Source organism: Macaca nemestrina, chromosome X (genome assembly GCF_043159975.1).
Source record: "Macaca nemestrina isolate mMacNem1 chromosome X, mMacNem.hap1, whole genome shotgun sequence".
Lineage (NCBI taxonomy): Eukaryota > Metazoa > Chordata > Mammalia > Primates > Cercopithecidae > Macaca > Macaca nemestrina.
This window is the reverse complement of record NC_092145.1, coordinates 5,421,968-5,439,037: the sequence shown is the minus strand read 5'-3', so window position 1 is coordinate 5,439,037 and position 17,070 is coordinate 5,421,968. Positions and strand designations below refer to the sequence as shown.

The window sequence follows — 17,070 nt, the reverse complement described above, 5'->3', positions numbered from 1 at the left end:
GCTCTTATTTCATGTTTACATCATGAAAAACAAAAAGAAATGAAACTTTACCTGGGTTTGCATATGTCTGCTTATCCGTCATGGAGAAGCAGCCATGATCATAGCCTGCTCAGTCAGTTTCGTGTAAATCAGTGCACCAGGGTTTCATGAGCCCCTTTCAATATCCATTGTTCCCTTCCTGTATCTGTCAGGCTTTGAACTGTTAGCTCACTTGGCTGTATCCTAACAGTGCCACAGTTGGTGGCTGCTGCTTCTATGAACCATAAGACTTACTCTAGTGGAACTGAAGAGGCCCTAAGCCATCACTTAATTTAGCCACCATGTTTTGATATAAAGAAATTGCATCTCATAGAACAGAGGAAGCTTTCCCTGGATCCCACTGCATATCACACAAAAGCAAATCCAGACCTAGGACCCAGATACCATGCCTATAGGCCCAGTGTTGTTTTAGTCACATGAAGCTGCTCTTCCATCTACCCCTCTGCCTTCCAGTGAACTTTGTTCTTTCCTCTGGTCAAGGACTGTCATTTTATCCCAGCCAACTGTCTCACAGAAATGCCTCTCATCCTTGGGGGTTGGGGTGCTCAATGAGGGTGGTGGGTGGGAAGAAGGGAAAAGGAATGTGGCTGACTCCACACAAACCTGTCTTCAGAGTGAAAGTCTGTGATTCACGGGGTCAATGGTCTCATCTTCATATCTGAAAGACAGTGTACTTTTTGTCTCCCTAAGCCCTGTGTCTAGGTCGTTTGGGAAACGCCTTGGAGAGTCAAGAATAAAATTGCAGGTCAAACAATGGATGACTGGAAAAGTCGGCTTGTAATCAAGAGCATGCTTCCCCATTTCGCCATGGTGGGAAATCGTCAGGAGCCCAGAAAGCTCCAGGAATCGGTCAGACAATGGGCCATGGGGGGAGGGGGGTGTTGAATGCTTCTAATCTTAAACTTGAACGTAAGATGTGTTATTGAAATTTTCTGTGCAAACTTGGTGGCAGGGGTCCAACTCAAAATATAAAGAACTCAAATGTGATCTAGAAGAGATCTAGGAGATGAGCTGATCCCACCCCTTGTGGGTTTCTAGAAGAGCTGGAAATACAGTCTAAGGCTCCATATGGACTCCCAGTCTAGTAGTGATCACTGCATTGCACTCATTCAATAAGAAAAATGAGGAAGGCTGAGGAGAGGGAAGACGAGGTTACTTTTTCTCTTAATAGAAGCCAGTCAGAATGGCAAGCACTAGATATATCGCACGAGCTTCCTAGTATGACTGAGAACAAAAAGCTAGTGAGTAGGGCACAGAGAGGGCTTCCCGTTCAACTTTCTGGCCCTGTTGTCCTTTTAAAAATTCATCTGACACACTTCTACTTTCCTCTCTGGGAACTCAGATATCATCCAAGTGTTCTGAAACTCAGGATTAGGGATTCTAGTGGTAGTTCTAGGAGCAGGAAGATGATAGAAGGGACTATGAGAGCCATTGACTAGTTTAATTTGACAATAAAAGCCGGCAACACCACCAATCTACCAAGATTAGCTCTGTTAGCAGGAATTGCAGCAAACACAATAGCTATTATCTCAGGGTATTAGGGCCACAGAGGAGTGGCTTGCTTAATCTCTGAAATTAATAGAGCAGAGAGGAAATGGCTCTTACAGAGCCGTGGGTCAGCTTCCTTCCTTTTCATAGAACTGGAAGCCCTGGGCTCTGAGGTAATGCCATTTCACATAACTAGAGGGCCTGTCTTCTCCAATTCCCAGGGCAATCCACTTTCAGCAAGTCAGCTTTCTATTTATTTTAGAATTGTGATATGTGCACAGATGTGGAAGGAGGCGATTGAAATCTTGTTTTCTCTTTGTTTCCTCATTGTCAACCACCAACAGTGTATTGAGAATGTGCTATCAAGTTGAGCATGTAGACATTTACAAAACTGTTTACTGCAGTCACCAGTTCTCACAGAGATTGCAATCAGGTGGGATGGCAGAGATAGAGACGTTACTTGACCAGCAGACTGTCCAAATTTCCAGGCCTTAGGCCTCTTCTAGAAAGAAATCTCTAACCTCCATTCTAATTACCCTTTATATTTCATGCTTCTCTCTTATGATCAACAATTGAGTCAGTAAAGAAAAACCTAATAATGCTCCCAGAGTCCATGATCAGTTTTAGCATGACTTTAAATTTCTCTTTTGTTTCCCACTTGTTTCCATTCACTTGAGCCAAACTGTAGGAGAAAAGGTTGATGGACTGTGGATGCAGGGGTCCTCTTCCCCTTCTCCCCAACTCCTCCAACACTCTTAAAAAGTGTGACCAGTAAGTAACTGCTTTGGTTTTGATCAGTGCACAGTTGAATGCACAGATTCCAGTGGGGGCTGTCCTTAGAATAGGTCCTTGGAGTGGCCATCTGTGCGTTTACTCTGGAGAAGTTGTCATTGCTTACCTCATTTCCGGGCTTGGCTTCTCTTTGCAGATGGCCTTTAGAGCCCTTTGTAAACTTTGCCAAAAATTCACATTCATTACTCTAGAGTCACACTTTGGACTTGATCAAGATCAGCCCTCTGCCTCCTCTATGCCACACCTCATTCTCTGAAAGAGTTCCCTGTTGGGTTCTGAGTGGCTTGACTCTTTCTAAAACTTCAAGCTGTCCTAGACCAAGAATTCACCCCAGTTGAGGAGATCAAAGATTTTTAAAAATTTGTCTTAGGCTCCAAAAGCAACTCTCTCAGATGGTCTTCTTCACAGTTGAAACAGCATTGGATGACACTGAGAGAGCCCACTCCTTTGACTGGACATGACAGGTGCTGCTGTACGGTATCCTTGTAGTCTCAGAAAGGTACCCCGTGCTAATATGAAACTGCTGCACACACTGAGGATCTCAGCATCTGGGTGCTTGTGGACTGAGGTTAACCAAATAAAAGCAGAATGGCCTGTGAGTCCGCCAAGAAACCTGCTGTCCAAACAAGTTACTATAAGGCCTGGAAGGTGAGTGGCCGAAGCAGGTCCTTTGCAAGAGCTGGGCTTGCATTTCCAGGGTGTAGCCTTAGCTGGATCTCAGATGTTTCCCTTGTTTGTTCTCCTTCTGACACTTCATAACAGCCAGGGATGACACCCTGAACCCTAGTCCCAGGAAACCCTGTGCATCTGGAAGCATATTTCTCGCACCACTCTCCCTCATCCTGAAAGCATCGCTAAGAGAGATTTGCTTCAGGCATTCAGCTTGACTGGTTCTCTTGTTCTTTCCCAGAAAACAAACAAACAAACAAAAAACATGTTTCAAATCAATCTTAAAATAAACTGATACCAGTCCCAGAGGAGAGTTCTCTTTAAGCAGTCCTTGAATTTACATGGAAATAATTGTGAGCTCCCTTGAAGGAAAACGCGCATCTCACGTAACAGTTGTTCTTGGCCTAAGACTAGGGCTCAGAACACCAGGGTTTTAGTCTTGCAGCTACTCCTCACTAGCTATGAGGCTTTGTTCATCCTTTGCCTTCCCTGAGAACAAAGTTCAAATGAACCAAAAGTAAGAATAACCACCTTTAATTCGGCATTGACTAGGTGCTAGGCACTTTACTAAGCATTCGTGGGGCATTATCTCCTGTAATCCTCATGATAACGCTGGGAAGAAGAAGCTATTATCATCTCCAGGAAACCGAGACTCAGAGAGGTTAAGCAATTTGACCAAAGTCACAGATAGAAGAAAGTGACAAACTCAGAGACCAGTGTCATCACCACTATATTCTAATGCATATTGAAAACTACAAAACGCTGAATACATATCAGGCAGGGGCCATCACCATAAGAAATCTCAGTAATGCAAGTACCTTTTCAGCGTCTGTTCATTCATTTAATAGTGTGACTGCTTAATGACTCTGGCGATCTGGGGAACAGAAGAGTTTGACTTTTTGAACATTTGAGACTCAGTGTGCATGTCACATGCCATCTCTGTCTCAGTCTACACCTCACCGTAAGTGGCAGTTTCCTCCAGCTCGGAGCAGGCACCTATTCCCTTCATAAGGCAGCTCCTAGACAAAACGGGGGTGTGCAGGACATGAAATGTTCAGTTGGAGGAGGAAGGGGACACAGTGCTCTTTGCACATCTTCTGTGTTCAGCCATTTAATGTTAAGAAGCGATTCACTCTACAGACTACAATGGGATGCCGTGCCCAGTATTTCTTCTGAGCTTCCCAACCAGTCAGTGGTTGGGCAGGGTTGGGGGATTATTATTATTCTCCTTCTTTATAGATAAAGAGAATAAAGTCTGAGAAATTCAGTGACTTTCAGAAGGATGGCCATCCAGAAGGTGGGGCGCTACGTCAAGGGTCCTCATTTGGATGGCCCCAAGTGCAGTGTGCTTTCAGTCTACAATATGGCGAAAAACAACCCCTCAGCCCACATCTTTCTCACCTCTAAATGCAAGGGGGGCTGAAGAAGGGGGAGAGAGGAGCCCTTAGTGTAACAGGGTATGTGGACATTTGGATGGCTACAAAAGTACTGGCCCCATTCTGTCGGTCATTTTTCTTTAGACTGGTGACCTTAGGCATACCCAGTAGGAGGAGCTCTAGTCACCTCCTCCCTTGGTGTGTATGTGATGGGGTTCAAGATTTGTGCCCATCAGCTTTGGAGGCATATACTTCTTGCAAAAAAAAAGTGCTGGACTCAGGAAGGAGACCTCAGACTTGATCCAGGGTTGGAGCAAGCTCTTTGTGAGACTTTGAGCAGGTTTCTTTCTTCTTGAGGTCAGAGGGCATGGGTATGAGCTCTAAGGGCTTGTTTATCTCTGGCCTCCTGCTACGTTTCCAGGGTCCCTTCTCTGTGCCCAGCCCTGTGCTAGATCTTGAGCCCCAGGAATTCATAGTCTAGGGGCAAATTATTCCCAGGCTTCCTCCACTGGGAACAAATCTATCTTACTCTGTAGTTCTTGGTGAACCCTGGAGGCAAGTGGTTGAGCATCTCTCTTGTGCAAGGTACTTTGTGCACATTAGCTCATTTGCTTCTGTGTCACAGAGATTGATATTTCCACTTCCCCAGGGTGGAGACTGAGACTCAGAAAGGATGGAGACTTTCCCAATGTCACACAGGCAGGAAGTTGTAAATTCAGATCTCAAACTCGGGTGCCCTGCCTCCAAAGCTCTTCCTACCCTGATGCTTTCCCCTCCCAGATTAGAAGCTCAGGTATCTCCGGGGCCTTCTGCAGGCCAGGCACTGTTCTCATTGCCTTTCATTCCAGTGGCAGAGACAGCCCATAAACAGGTAAAGAGTAGAAGCACATTTACTTCATTCTGGTAGCTCTCTGGGACCTTCTGACTGACCAGCATTGTCCACTGCCAAGCCTGGCAGAAAGCTAGGCTGCTTTAAAACCCCATGCAGGGGCAGTCAGCTGGGAACAGAGTGAGTGGTCGAAACAGCTCCCTTAGAAGCCTCAAGAGAAAACCCAGATTCAGAGGTTTGAGTCTTTGCCAGCATCCCCTACTTCATGCAGGCTGAAGGCACGGCACAGGTGCAAATCTGGCCCCAAGAGAGGGGAGCTCATGTGTATGGGCCCCCTTCCAAGACCCAGGTGATCTCAGGGGTCAGTTAATCTAGAGGCAACTGTCCCTGCCATTTACTGAGAACTTGCATGAGCCTCTGGGCCTCAATCTGCACATCAGTAAAGTAGGGTTAATAACTCTGCTCTTTGCCTGCGTCAGGGTTTCTGGGATGGTGATGAACAAGGTATGGTTGTGCGTGTGTTCCAAACCACACAGGGCATGGTCCTAAACCACACACTGCCGTGAGCACGTTTTTTTTTTAATGATCAGAGGTTGGCATTGGCTCAGAGGATTTTTGCCATCAGAAGGGTAATGGGAAATGTGTGTCCTGACCCCTGAGGATCCCACAGTCTCATCAGCAGCTCCACTGCACTGAGGAGACCTGAATCTGTAATGTAGCTGTGAGCATTCTGGGTCAAGGGCTGCAGTGTGTATGTGCCTTTCTACTTTGGGGATCCTCCCCGTGGAGCACGTAGCTGTTCGCTCCCTTTGCTCCCTCCTCCTTCTCCTGCAGTAAGGGCTCTTTCCTGTTCCAGACACCCAACTGGGGCGAGAAGCCAGGCAGAGGCCTTGCCTTCACACAGACCTTTTTCGCAAGAACTGAGCACTGCTCAGCTTGCAGGACACCACTGGGCTTGGCATCTGGGTCCTGCCTGGGTAGCCTGGCTCGGCAAACCAGTGACCTGCAAATCACAGTCTCTTTGAAGGGAGGGTGTTGGTGAGGGGAGCTCCATTTTTCAGCTGGCTTATGCAGGCACCTGGGAGCATGACACTGCCTATTTCTGAACTTTTAGGAGCCCATGCTGGCCTCAACTGCATTCCTGCCTAGCTCTTTCCCACAGTTTCCTTGACAAAAGGCCCAAGGTAACAGGTTTCTGGAGGTGGAACTGCCCCAGGAAGGAGAGGGATGCTGTTGAACTCCAGGACAGAGTTGAGGCTCAGAAGTGTGCACATTTCTAGGGAGTATGCAGACCCGGGGGCCAGCCCTGTGGGTGTGGGCCTGGGGTTCCTCATACTCTGGGCTGGCCTGTGTAGGCTGAGGCCTCTTGCTTTTACTGAGAATCCACAGCTGAAAAGCCCAGTGTTTCCCTTTTTATAGATAGATATTTGGGTTATAAGCTACCCCTGGGGTGCTGCATTCCAGACTTCTGGGGAGGAGCGACATGAGCTTCTAAGATTTGGGCAACAAATTTTGATTTCCACAGTTGATATAGAATAATTTGTTGGAAACCTTCCTCCTCCCCTTTTACTTTTCCTTTCCCTCCCCTTCCTTCCTGCCTTTCCCTTCTCCTCCTCGTCTCCCTCCTCCCTTCTCACCAGATCTCCAACCCTTAAATTCCAAAGTTAGAAAGGCAAGCATCAGCCACAGGGAAGTGGATTTGACCACTGGGCACTGAAACCCAAGGCCCAGGCATGTCTCTGTTGTCATTGCCTCCCTCTCTCTTGCTCCGGGCCTCCTCAGCACAGGCCTGTCTTTGTCTGCCTCCCTCCAGTGCTGCAGGTTTCCATCACCCTCTCGAGTCCCCATCCTGAGGCAGGGCTGGCATAGGTGCTCACTTGCTCAATCACTGCCCTGACCCTGAGAGCTCCTGCTTCTATGTCCCTGGAGCTGTGGCTCAGTAGATGGCACATAGTAAATGCTCAATAAGATGCAGCTGCTGTTCATCTTGGCCAGAAGTCCCTTAGAAATCATGTAGGCCACCCACATTGCTGGACACAAGAGAAGGCCAGTGTCATACAGAGGGGAAGGGATGCATCTAAAGGTCGTTGTCTCTAGGCCTTACATAGGAAATGGGAAGAGAACAGAGTTATTTGCAGTTATTTGCAGAGTACCATTTTCTCCAGTAGTTCATTCACATCTGCAGATGCCAGCTGAGCCCTGTCACGAGGCTTTGGGGTTACCAAGATGAATAGGAAACTACCTGGCCTTCAGAGAGTTACGTGATGGAGGTGGGAAATGCATAGACCTAACACGGCAGCCTCAAGGTTGGCCATAGCACCTAGGATGGGGATGGCAGGGGTAGAAGGTGAGACTGTGTTATCATAGAGATCCTTGAGGGCCTGAGGGTGGAGGGTGTGCTTTAATCCACTAGCCCATGCAAATTGTTCAACAATGTACAAGACTATAACGGCAAGGCCCAAGGGAATTCTGGAGGGGATGATGTTTCTCTCCTCTCGCTGGAAGCTTCAGAGCACCTGAGAACAGGTGCACAATGAGAAGTTAAACAACTTTTGGGACTGCTGGATCACTTGCACGGTTTGGAAATGGTCATTCTGCTTGCACTATGGAAGAAATCTTTACGTTTTTCTGCTTCAGAAAGGTTGCCCACCCACTCTCTTGTGAACAATGGGCCTACATGGCCCCCTGCAGTGTGAGGAGGGCAACTTGGAAAGAACTTATTTCCTTCCAAGAAGATGCTCAGTTCATGCTCTAGGTCAGAGGTTGGCAAACTACAGCCTGTGAGCTAAATCCAGCCCACAGGCTGTTTTGTAAATAAACTTTTATTAGCACACAGTCACGCCCAGTCATTAACATATTGTCTACTACACAGGGCTTCAACAGAGACCACATGGCCTGCAAAGCCTAAGATATTTACTACCTGGGCTATCACAGAAGAAGTTTGCCAACACTTGGTCTGTATCACTGGGCATATGGTTCATTTGTTTACCCTAATAAATGGTACTCATTTCAGGTAGAATTACAGGCCCTCATGCGGTCACATGTTTAGCTTCCCTTCCTGTGCCAAAGCTGGCCCCAACTCCACACTCCCAATTCCACCCTTCTCAAAAGTTTTTGCCCCTAAAACTGTCCCTTTTCCTTCCATTTCTCCTTCCATCAGCATCCAGAGAGATCTTTTTCAAAAAGACGAAGCCAATCCTTCCTCTGCTTAAGCCCCCCGATGGCTTCCCTACAAACAAAATACAATCCAACCCACTTCCCATAGCCTGCAAGACCCTCTGCAAACTCACGACTACTTCCCTGGTGCATTGTGTGACAGGCACACTGGCTGCCTGCCCGTCACTGGAACAGTCCAAAAGCCACACCCCAGAGCCTTCCCACTTGCTGCCCTCCTGCCTAGAGTGCTCTGCCCCCAGTCCTTCTCCTGGCCTGCTCGGAGCCACCAGCCATTCTATCACATCACTATTTTTTATATCACATCACTATTTTTTCAGTCTTTGAAAGAATACTGCATATACTCTTATCTTGTTCTTGTTGTTCACTTATCGTTTGTCCCACTAGAATTCCAGCTCCTTCTCTCTGGTTCCCCACTTCTCTCCCTGGCCTGTGCTCATTCTCATGGAGGTGTCTGTTCTGGGCCCCCTAGGCAGCCCTGCCTGCCCTTTACTGTCAGATGCCTTCATCTCTGTAGGGTAGGGGAGCCCAGTGCCACTCTGTAGGTGCTTCTTTTCCTATAATAAGCTTCAGGCCCTAAAGTTGTCTAGCATTAGGGCTGCCCATGTGATGCTGTCAGCAAAACTAAACATTTTCTTGCCTCTTTTCCTCCCTCAAGTCAAGTCCTTAGAGTTTAAAACAATGAGCTTGGCCTACATAAAATACCTCCAGGAAGTCAGTCCTCAAACACCAACTCCCAACATCTGCTTTCTGAATATATGGCTTCAAACAGCTAAGTGTACAGTATCTAACTGCTGTCCATCCTTTTGTTTTTTTTAGCCACATGACATCTAAGGAACTTAGAAAATGCCTTGCCCTTTCCTGTAGTTAAATTTGACATAAAATTACTTTATTGGCAGCATATTAACAAACAAAAATCTCCTGTGTTTTTCCCGGTAATTCAGTTTCAGTTTTCCAGGTAAGAAAAAGATAATTATGAATGACTATGAGGAGACAGATTGTTTTGAGGTTTCCGTTAATAACACATTCAGAATGAACCTTCTTCCTCTGTCCCAGTCAGTGGTGTGCTGATGACAGAGTGGTACAACCAGAATGAAATATACTGTGGGAACTCACCCTGATCCCAACACCCTCATCAACACCATCACCACCATCACTATTGCTACCAGCACCACCACCACCACCCTCACTTACACCACCGCGACCTCCACCACCACTACCCTCACCTTCACTACCACCACCACCCTTTAAATCAACACCATTACCACCATCACCATTGCTACCACCATCCCACCATCCCAGTTGCCACTACCACATCCACCACCATTACCACCACCACCATCGTCACTACCACCATTACCTCTGTCATTACTACCTCCATCACCTCCACCATTACCATGATTACTATCACCATCCCTTCTATCACCACCACCCTACCACTTCTCTCTCTCTATCTCTCTCATGTACATGCACATGGTTAAATGACACTTTTCATGATGCAATCATAGACACTGTCCACATACAGTAAAATAAGTACGTGTTTTTAAATTGTCAGTATTTTCAATACAGAACCTACTCTTGTTGCTATGTGCTTTGGGACTGTGGGACATCAACATGTGTCTATGGCCAAAATTGAATTAGGATTCATAAGAAAGGGCTATATCTCCAAATGCGCACTTTTAAAAAAGATAAGTTTGCATGAGGGATCTTTCACTTCATAAAAGGATATACTGAGGATTTCCTTTCAGTGACAAATTTTTGCTGCATTTTATTATGATTTGGTTTACAAAAGTTAGCCTTTCACACAGCTGTTCAGGAGCGCAGCCAATGACTAAAGGCAGATCTGCCTTGAATAGCAAATGCTGCTGAGTAAACCATGTTACAGGCTATTTTAGGACCACAAAGAATGTGTTTGCATTTTCAAGAGTAGAAAGAGAGATCATATTTATTTGGTATCTACACTATGCCACACACTATGCTAATTACATTGCTAAGCTCATGCAATCCTTACAAGAAATTTACGAAGGCTTTACTTTCCCCATTTTGTAGGTAATAAAACAGGCTTGGCCGGGCGCGGTGGCTCAAGCCTGTAATCCCAGCACTTTGGGAGGCCGAGACGGGCGGATCACGAGGTCAGGAGATCGAGACCATCCTAGCTAACACGGTGAAACCCCGTCTCTACTAAAAAAATACAAAAAAAAAACTAGCCGGGCGAGGTGGCGGGTGCCTGTAGTCCCAGCTACTCGGGAGGCTGAGGCAGGAGAATGGCGTAAATCCGGGAGGCGGAGCTTGCAGTGAGCTGAGATCCGGCCATTGCACTCCAGCCCGGACGACAGAGCCAGACTCCGTCTCAAAAAAAAAAAAAAAAAGAAAACAGGCTCATGGAGGGAAAAATGACTTGCCCAAGGTGACCACCAATTAGAGACAAAATTTAAACAGACCATGAGGGCTCAGGGCTTACCTCAAGCCCTCTAATCACCCTACACTGCTAAGTTCTTCTATCAGAATTTGTCGTGCAGAAGGTCTTCTTCTTCTTCTTCTTCTTCTTCTTCTTCTTCTTCTTCTTCTTCTTCTTCTTTTTGTATAATCAAATTATCCATTTGCCTACAAAGCCTATAATGTGCAAGGAGTGTGCAGTGGTCCAGTCAGTGTACCCTGACACTTGAGAGCTCATTAAGGGCCCAGTAGGATCAGCAAATTATCAGCAGCCAAGCTACCCTAATGTATATCATAAAACTACAATAGGAGATTTCTTCTCTGAGGTCACTGCTACCTGGCACTATCCTGTGATGTACAGTTTGGAAAACCTTGGGTCAAATACAACAGTCCCTACAGGCAAGTCAAAATGCTGTGGTTGAAACTAAAAGTGATTTTTTTATCCTCAGTGTAAGTGTGAAGAGCTGACATGATCTGCCTTTCTTTTAGCACCCCAGAATTACCTCTGGGTTCATTCAGGGAAGGCTGACTTACTGCTGAGGTGTCCACACATCCACCACTATACATGCCTGGGGTTCTTGGGGTTCTGCTACCTGGGCTGAACTCTGGACCCCTGAGTGCCAAACTCTGCTCTGCCACTATCTATATGACTTTTAGTAAGCCACCTGCAACTCATTTGCCTCAGTTTACCCATGTGTAACAAGGACCCTGAGCAAAGCACTGCCTACCTCCTAGGATTCTTGTTAGAATCAAAGGATGATGAAAGAGAAAGTGCATTGTCCACTGAAAGGGCCTGGGATATTATAAAGGCCTGTAGTTGGTAACACCAAGACTTGGATCTGAAGGTCTAGAAAAGCGCAACATCCTGAGAGTCTATATGGATCCCTTTAGCCTACTGTGAGTGCATGAACATGATATACCCCCCCCCATACAGCCCTAAAAAGTCTTTGCTACTAGAAGCTGCATCCTGTATGTGTATAAAAATGCAGAACCAACCTGCCAGGTACACACCCCTTGCACAGGCAGTCTCTGCTGAGTTGTTGTGCAGATACGCCTCTTGCTGATTCTGGCCATATTGTTCCCAAAGATGGATCTAGAGGGATTTCCCGCATGGCTGAATAGATGGGGGAGCATATGATGAGCTCACCTTTTCAGGGTTCCAGATATAGAGCTGAGCCGGAGGGGCTGGGAGGCAGAAGAGTGGGTGCAGCAGAGTAGGCTTGCGGAAGACAAAGCCTTCAGAAAAGTTTCTTGCCCGAGGCAAATGCAGTCCATGCTAGAAGGCACATTCCCAGCCAGGAAGAGAGTGCAACATCCTTTCCAGCTCAAATGGCAGTGACCAGTGGGTCTCCCCAAACTCTGTCATAGGATATTAGGGCTTTACCAAGCACTGTTCAAGTTGCAGTTTTAGACAGGAAAGGGCACTTGGCCTTAAGAAGGTACAGAAGCCAACTCCCTGGTCACTGCATTTGTTCATGCTCTTTCCCTTGGCCCTCAGCCTCTGGATGCCATCATTTGGCCTGAAGATAGGAAAAGTGTTGCCTACATCTACCTCTGGTACTAGCAAAGGTCATGGTACAGTGTGGTGTGGACCAGCAGCAGGAACAGAAAGGTGCTTCTCTAAGGAAGCTGCAGAGATTTCTCTGCCAGTCTGGAGATCAGCTTTGGGTCCTAGCTCTCCCTGCTGCTCTTCCATATGCCTCCAATGATGCAAGTTTCCAAGAAGATCCAGGCTGTGAAAAACAGTGTGACGGTTCCTCAAAAAGTTAGTTCAACATAAAATTACTCCATGACCTAGCAATTCTACTCCTTGGTATACACCCAAAAGAACCAAAAACAAGTGTTCAGCAAAAACTTGTCTGCTAATGTTCACAGCAACACTATTCACAATAGCCAAAAGACAGACAGAAACAACCCAAATGTCCATCAGATGAATGGACTGACAAAGTGTGGCACGTCCACACAATGGAATATTATTTGGTTAATTTCATGAATCACATGAAAGTTAATTTCATGAATCACAAAAGGAATGGAGTGCTGAGGCATGCTACAACATGGATGAGCCCAGAAAACATGATGCTGGGTGAAATAAGCCAGGCACAAAAAGCCACATATCGCATGATCCCATTTATATGAAATGTTCATAATAAGCACATTTATAGAAACAGAAGGTAGATAAATGTGTTGCCAGGAGCTGGGGGAGGGGGATTTCCATTTGGGATGATGAAAAAGTTGTGGAACTAGATAGTGGTGATAGTTACACAACATTGTGAATGTCCTAAATGCTAGTGAATTGTACGCTTTTAAAAAGTTAATTTCATGCTATGTCAATTTTACCTCAATTTAAAAAGAGAGGACCTAGACCATGGGAAGAGTCTTTAAACTGACTCCTTAACCCACATTCCCTCCAAGCCTCAGCTGCTCTGATGCCAAGATTCTCGTGGCATCAGAGCTCACCAGCCTGGCTCTAAATCTACGAAGTGGGGTCGATATTTCTGCAGGCTAAAAGTTGGCCCTCAGGAGCTAAAGTGTGCTTATTCAGTAAGCATGTGGCCCCTTTGCTGAGCTATGGAGGCATGTTCTGGACATAAATTGTTTGAAATGTGGCCATTGATAGCAGCATCTCTCTTTGGTGTGTCCTAGCAGGAAGAGATCACAGACAGGATGCCCCTCTAGAGTGTTCTGAACTAATCAGGTGTCTCTGGAATCTTCTCCCACCTACACAGCAGTTGAATTTCTCAAGCAGGGAAATTTTCTGCGTGGTCTGAAGCTTGTTGCCATTTTATTTAGCCTACTGTTGGAGCACAGAGAGAGGTAAGGTCACCTCTGGCCTAAGCTTCAAAGTTCATCCCTCAAGCCTTCTAAGGCCCAGTACCTAATTTTGTTTTAATTTTATATTCTGTTTCATAAGAGGACTCCAGATTATATAAGCTTCAGTCCCAAAACTAGAGACCCAAACACCTTAGTACAGGGAAGAAAGCTCTGATTAACCAGCAACTGTTTTTTTTTTTTTTCTTCTCTTTATTCTTTCCAGCTCTACTGAGGTATAATTGACAAATTAAAAATGTGTAATATTTAAGGTGGACAATGTGATGATTTGATATACTATATATTGTGAAATGATTACCACAATCAAGTTAGTCAATGCATCCATCCATAACTTCATCTAGTTCTGTTTGTTTCTGAATTCATAGAACTTTTTTAAAATCATAGAAACAGTAGAAGAGTAGTTACTGAGAGTTGCAATGGGTGGGGTGTGAAATGGGGAGATGTCAGTCAGTGGGTACAAATTCTCAGTTATAGGATGCATAAATTTGGGCAATCTAATGTACAGCACTGCGGCTATATTTAATAATACTGTATTGCATATTTGAAATTTACTGTAAGGGCAGATCTTAAATGTTCTCATAGCGACTATTTTTCTATTTGCCCCATTTAAACTACTCTAGTTGGTGTCCTGGCAATGACGAGGACTGTCACCTTGTTTCCTGACCTTGCCACTGCAATCCAAATGGGGTTGGTTTTTATCATGCCAGGAAAGGAGGGGGAGGTTGCGTGGGTCCAGCAGGTGTGTCTCCTGACTGCCCCTTCCTGGCAGTCTGTCACTGTGTGTTCCCCAGGAGGCCCTGGACCAAAGGCCTTTTCATCTCAGTACCCCAATTTCTAACCTCATAAGGTTACGCTGAAGATGAAAGGAATTGATGTAGTTAAAAGGGCTGAAGCAGGGGCTTGGTAACTGGTTGCTCTTGTTATGTCCCCTGCTTGTAGAGGAAGTTGGTATAGTCTCTCTCTCTCTCTTTCTCTAGCTCTAGCCCTCCTTCAAACATTTCCTTATCATCTGAATGCCATCTTGGCCCATTTCCTCCAAGCCCCACTTCTGCTTAAGGACAGGGCTCTGGAGGTTGACAAACCCAAGTTCACTCCCTGGTTCTACCACTTTTTAGCCAGCCACATGCCCTTAAGCAAGTGACATTCCCTCTCTTCAACTGGGCACCCTCATCTGTACAATGAGGGTGGGAGTGATCATATTAATACTAACTTCCTTGAGTCACTGGGAGCATTAAGGTAAAGCCTAAAATGCATTTGGCACTGTGCCTGTCACTTAGTAAGTATTCCAAAGTCATTCTTGAAGTCTACTTATAAATCAGGTCTCCCTTACTAAAAACAAAAGGAAATGGAGAAAGGGAAGAAAGGAGAAAGACGGGAATAAGGAAGGAAGAGAGGGAGGGAGGAAGGAAGGAAGGAAGACAGGCAGGCAAGACTCTAATCTTTGCTCCTTGTTCTCTCTAGCCACTCACACTCAAGTTCCAGCCCCCACCAATTTGGAGATGATTCTCTGATAAACCTCTAAACTACAGACAACTCTGTTCTTCATTTCTAAGATGAGGATGATAATGGGAATATCTTTCTCATAGAGTTGTAAAGATAACTATGTGAATGCATACAAAGTGCTTAGTACCACAATAGTCATTTGTGTCTTGTGATTCCAGTAGTTTTGGGCAGAGGATTGTGTGCCCTGGTCAGAGTGCCCGCAGGCAAGGTTGCCACTCATCTGATGGGGCCAATCCAACAGACATGGAGCCCAGAAACAGGCTTCCATGTTCAATCCCATGTCCTGTTCTTGGGAAGGCACTCCCACTCCAAAACACAAAACCACTGGGTTTATCTGGGCCACCCTGATGAAAGTCACACTCCCCTGAACAAAGATCCTCACCACAAGGGCACCTGGATCATCCTGCTCTGTGAAGTACTGAAAGACTGAGGCAGAAAATGGAGTGACTGCTTCCAGAAATGGAATTACCTCAAGTCATATCAATTCTCTTGGGAAGAGCCCTTTGGGTTTGTATAGTTCTTTAAGGTCTGAGGGACAGTGGAGAGGCAGGTCCCAAGGAGTGCTAGTGCAGAAGTAACATACTATGGCAGCCTGGCATGGGTCAGATCATAAGGGGAGCCAGCCAGGGTGTGGAGGCAGGACTAGCAGGGCCTGGCAGTAAGAAGAGATATTGCTACTGCATTCACACAGTCCCAATCAGAAGTCTTAGAGATTATCTGGAGGGAGAGCTGTGGCTACCCCATATAGTATGTGATTTCCACACAGCCCAAACTACCCTAATTAATAATGACCCAGAACCTGATTATTTCTAGCTCTCAGATTAGCAGTGGCTCCTTATTGCCCAAGCTTGGTTCTGCCAGGTGTCCTGTCCCTAAAATGCACCAGTAGCCCCTCTAAAAACCCACTTGGCTCATCAGGGCCCAGTCCAGGGCCCTCCCCACCTATCCCATTCCTAATTCCATCAGCATTAGCAAGAAGCCCGCCACTGCCTCAGGGACCTGGCATCAGGAGACTCAGCCAAGATGGTGGCACCTGTGAGAGGATCTACAGGTAGCCATGTCCGGGTAGCCAGAGACCAGGCGGCAATGGGGAAGAGCATAAGTGTCCCCTGTTCAATATGCCCTCATCAGCCAAATCTGGGGCCTCAGTTTGGGCTTTGTGGTGTGAAGGTACCACCACCCAAATGGGCCTGGAGCCACTAGCGTGGCTGCCCTCCTTCTCCCTGGGTGGCCCTGGAGGTGAGTCTACACTTGCAGCATTCCTGGGTGGTCCTTCTGTGCATGGGCTCTAGGTGGAGGTGTGGAAAGCTGAGGACAGGGTCAGGCACAGTCCAGGGCAGCCTAGAGATATTTACATCATGATGATGGGATTTGACAGCCCACTTGCCTGTGCGGTATCTGGACCCCACCAGCTCGCAGAGCATTTGGGGGTTACTGCTTGAGAGTGTTTTCCACTGGTCTTGTCACTCCCTAGGTGAAGGAAAGTCTGGCTTTTGTAGGAACTGCCCGGGTCCCTGGTGGAGTATTTCCTTTCTTACCTCTGAATTATTCTGCCTCTTTAGAGCATTGTAGAAAAGGGGTGTTTTTTCGGTTCATTGGCCACATGGCATGGCTGCATCCTGGTGACATTTTCCCAGCATCAGATGGTTGGAGACTGCAATGAGGAGGCTCCACACAATTCATAGCCTTCAGCCAGCCCCCTTGCTGAAGTGCTGCATAGGACAGAGAAGGCCAAACCAATTGGAGAGGGACTCGATGGAAGCCACACATGGAGTCTTTGTTTTGTGGTCCAGTACTTACTGTGGTTGCCCTGCTCCCATTGACCTGAACCATCCACCTCCCAAGAAAGGGAAGCTTCCTGTTCTTGGAGTTGGCACTAGGAACCACCCTCAGTGGCTTAAACAGATTTATTTTAACTATGAGGTAGTGCACTAG

At 46.4% G+C, this 17,070-nt stretch overlaps 1 protein-coding gene across 19 annotated transcripts in view; it reads left to right on the top strand.

Moving 5' to 3' along the window:
• The window catches only part of LOC105495896 (mastermind like domain containing 1), a 144,499-nt gene that overhangs the window by 75,165 nt on the left and 52,264 nt on the right, over nucleotides 1-17,070 (top strand). For 17 of the 19 annotated variants that reach the window (XR_011618058.1, XR_011618059.1, XM_071088272.1 and 14 more), the window contains one exon: nucleotides 730-888. The exons of the other annotated variants lie outside the window; for them this stretch is intronic. Coding sequence is in view for 15 of the 17 variants with exons in the window: in XM_071088272.1 (XP_070944373.1) it covers nucleotides 793-888 (96 nt within the window). In the remaining 2 variants the exon portion in view is untranslated. The remainder of the gene's footprint in view (nucleotides 1-729; nucleotides 889-17,070) is intronic. 19 annotated transcript variants of the gene reach the window in all.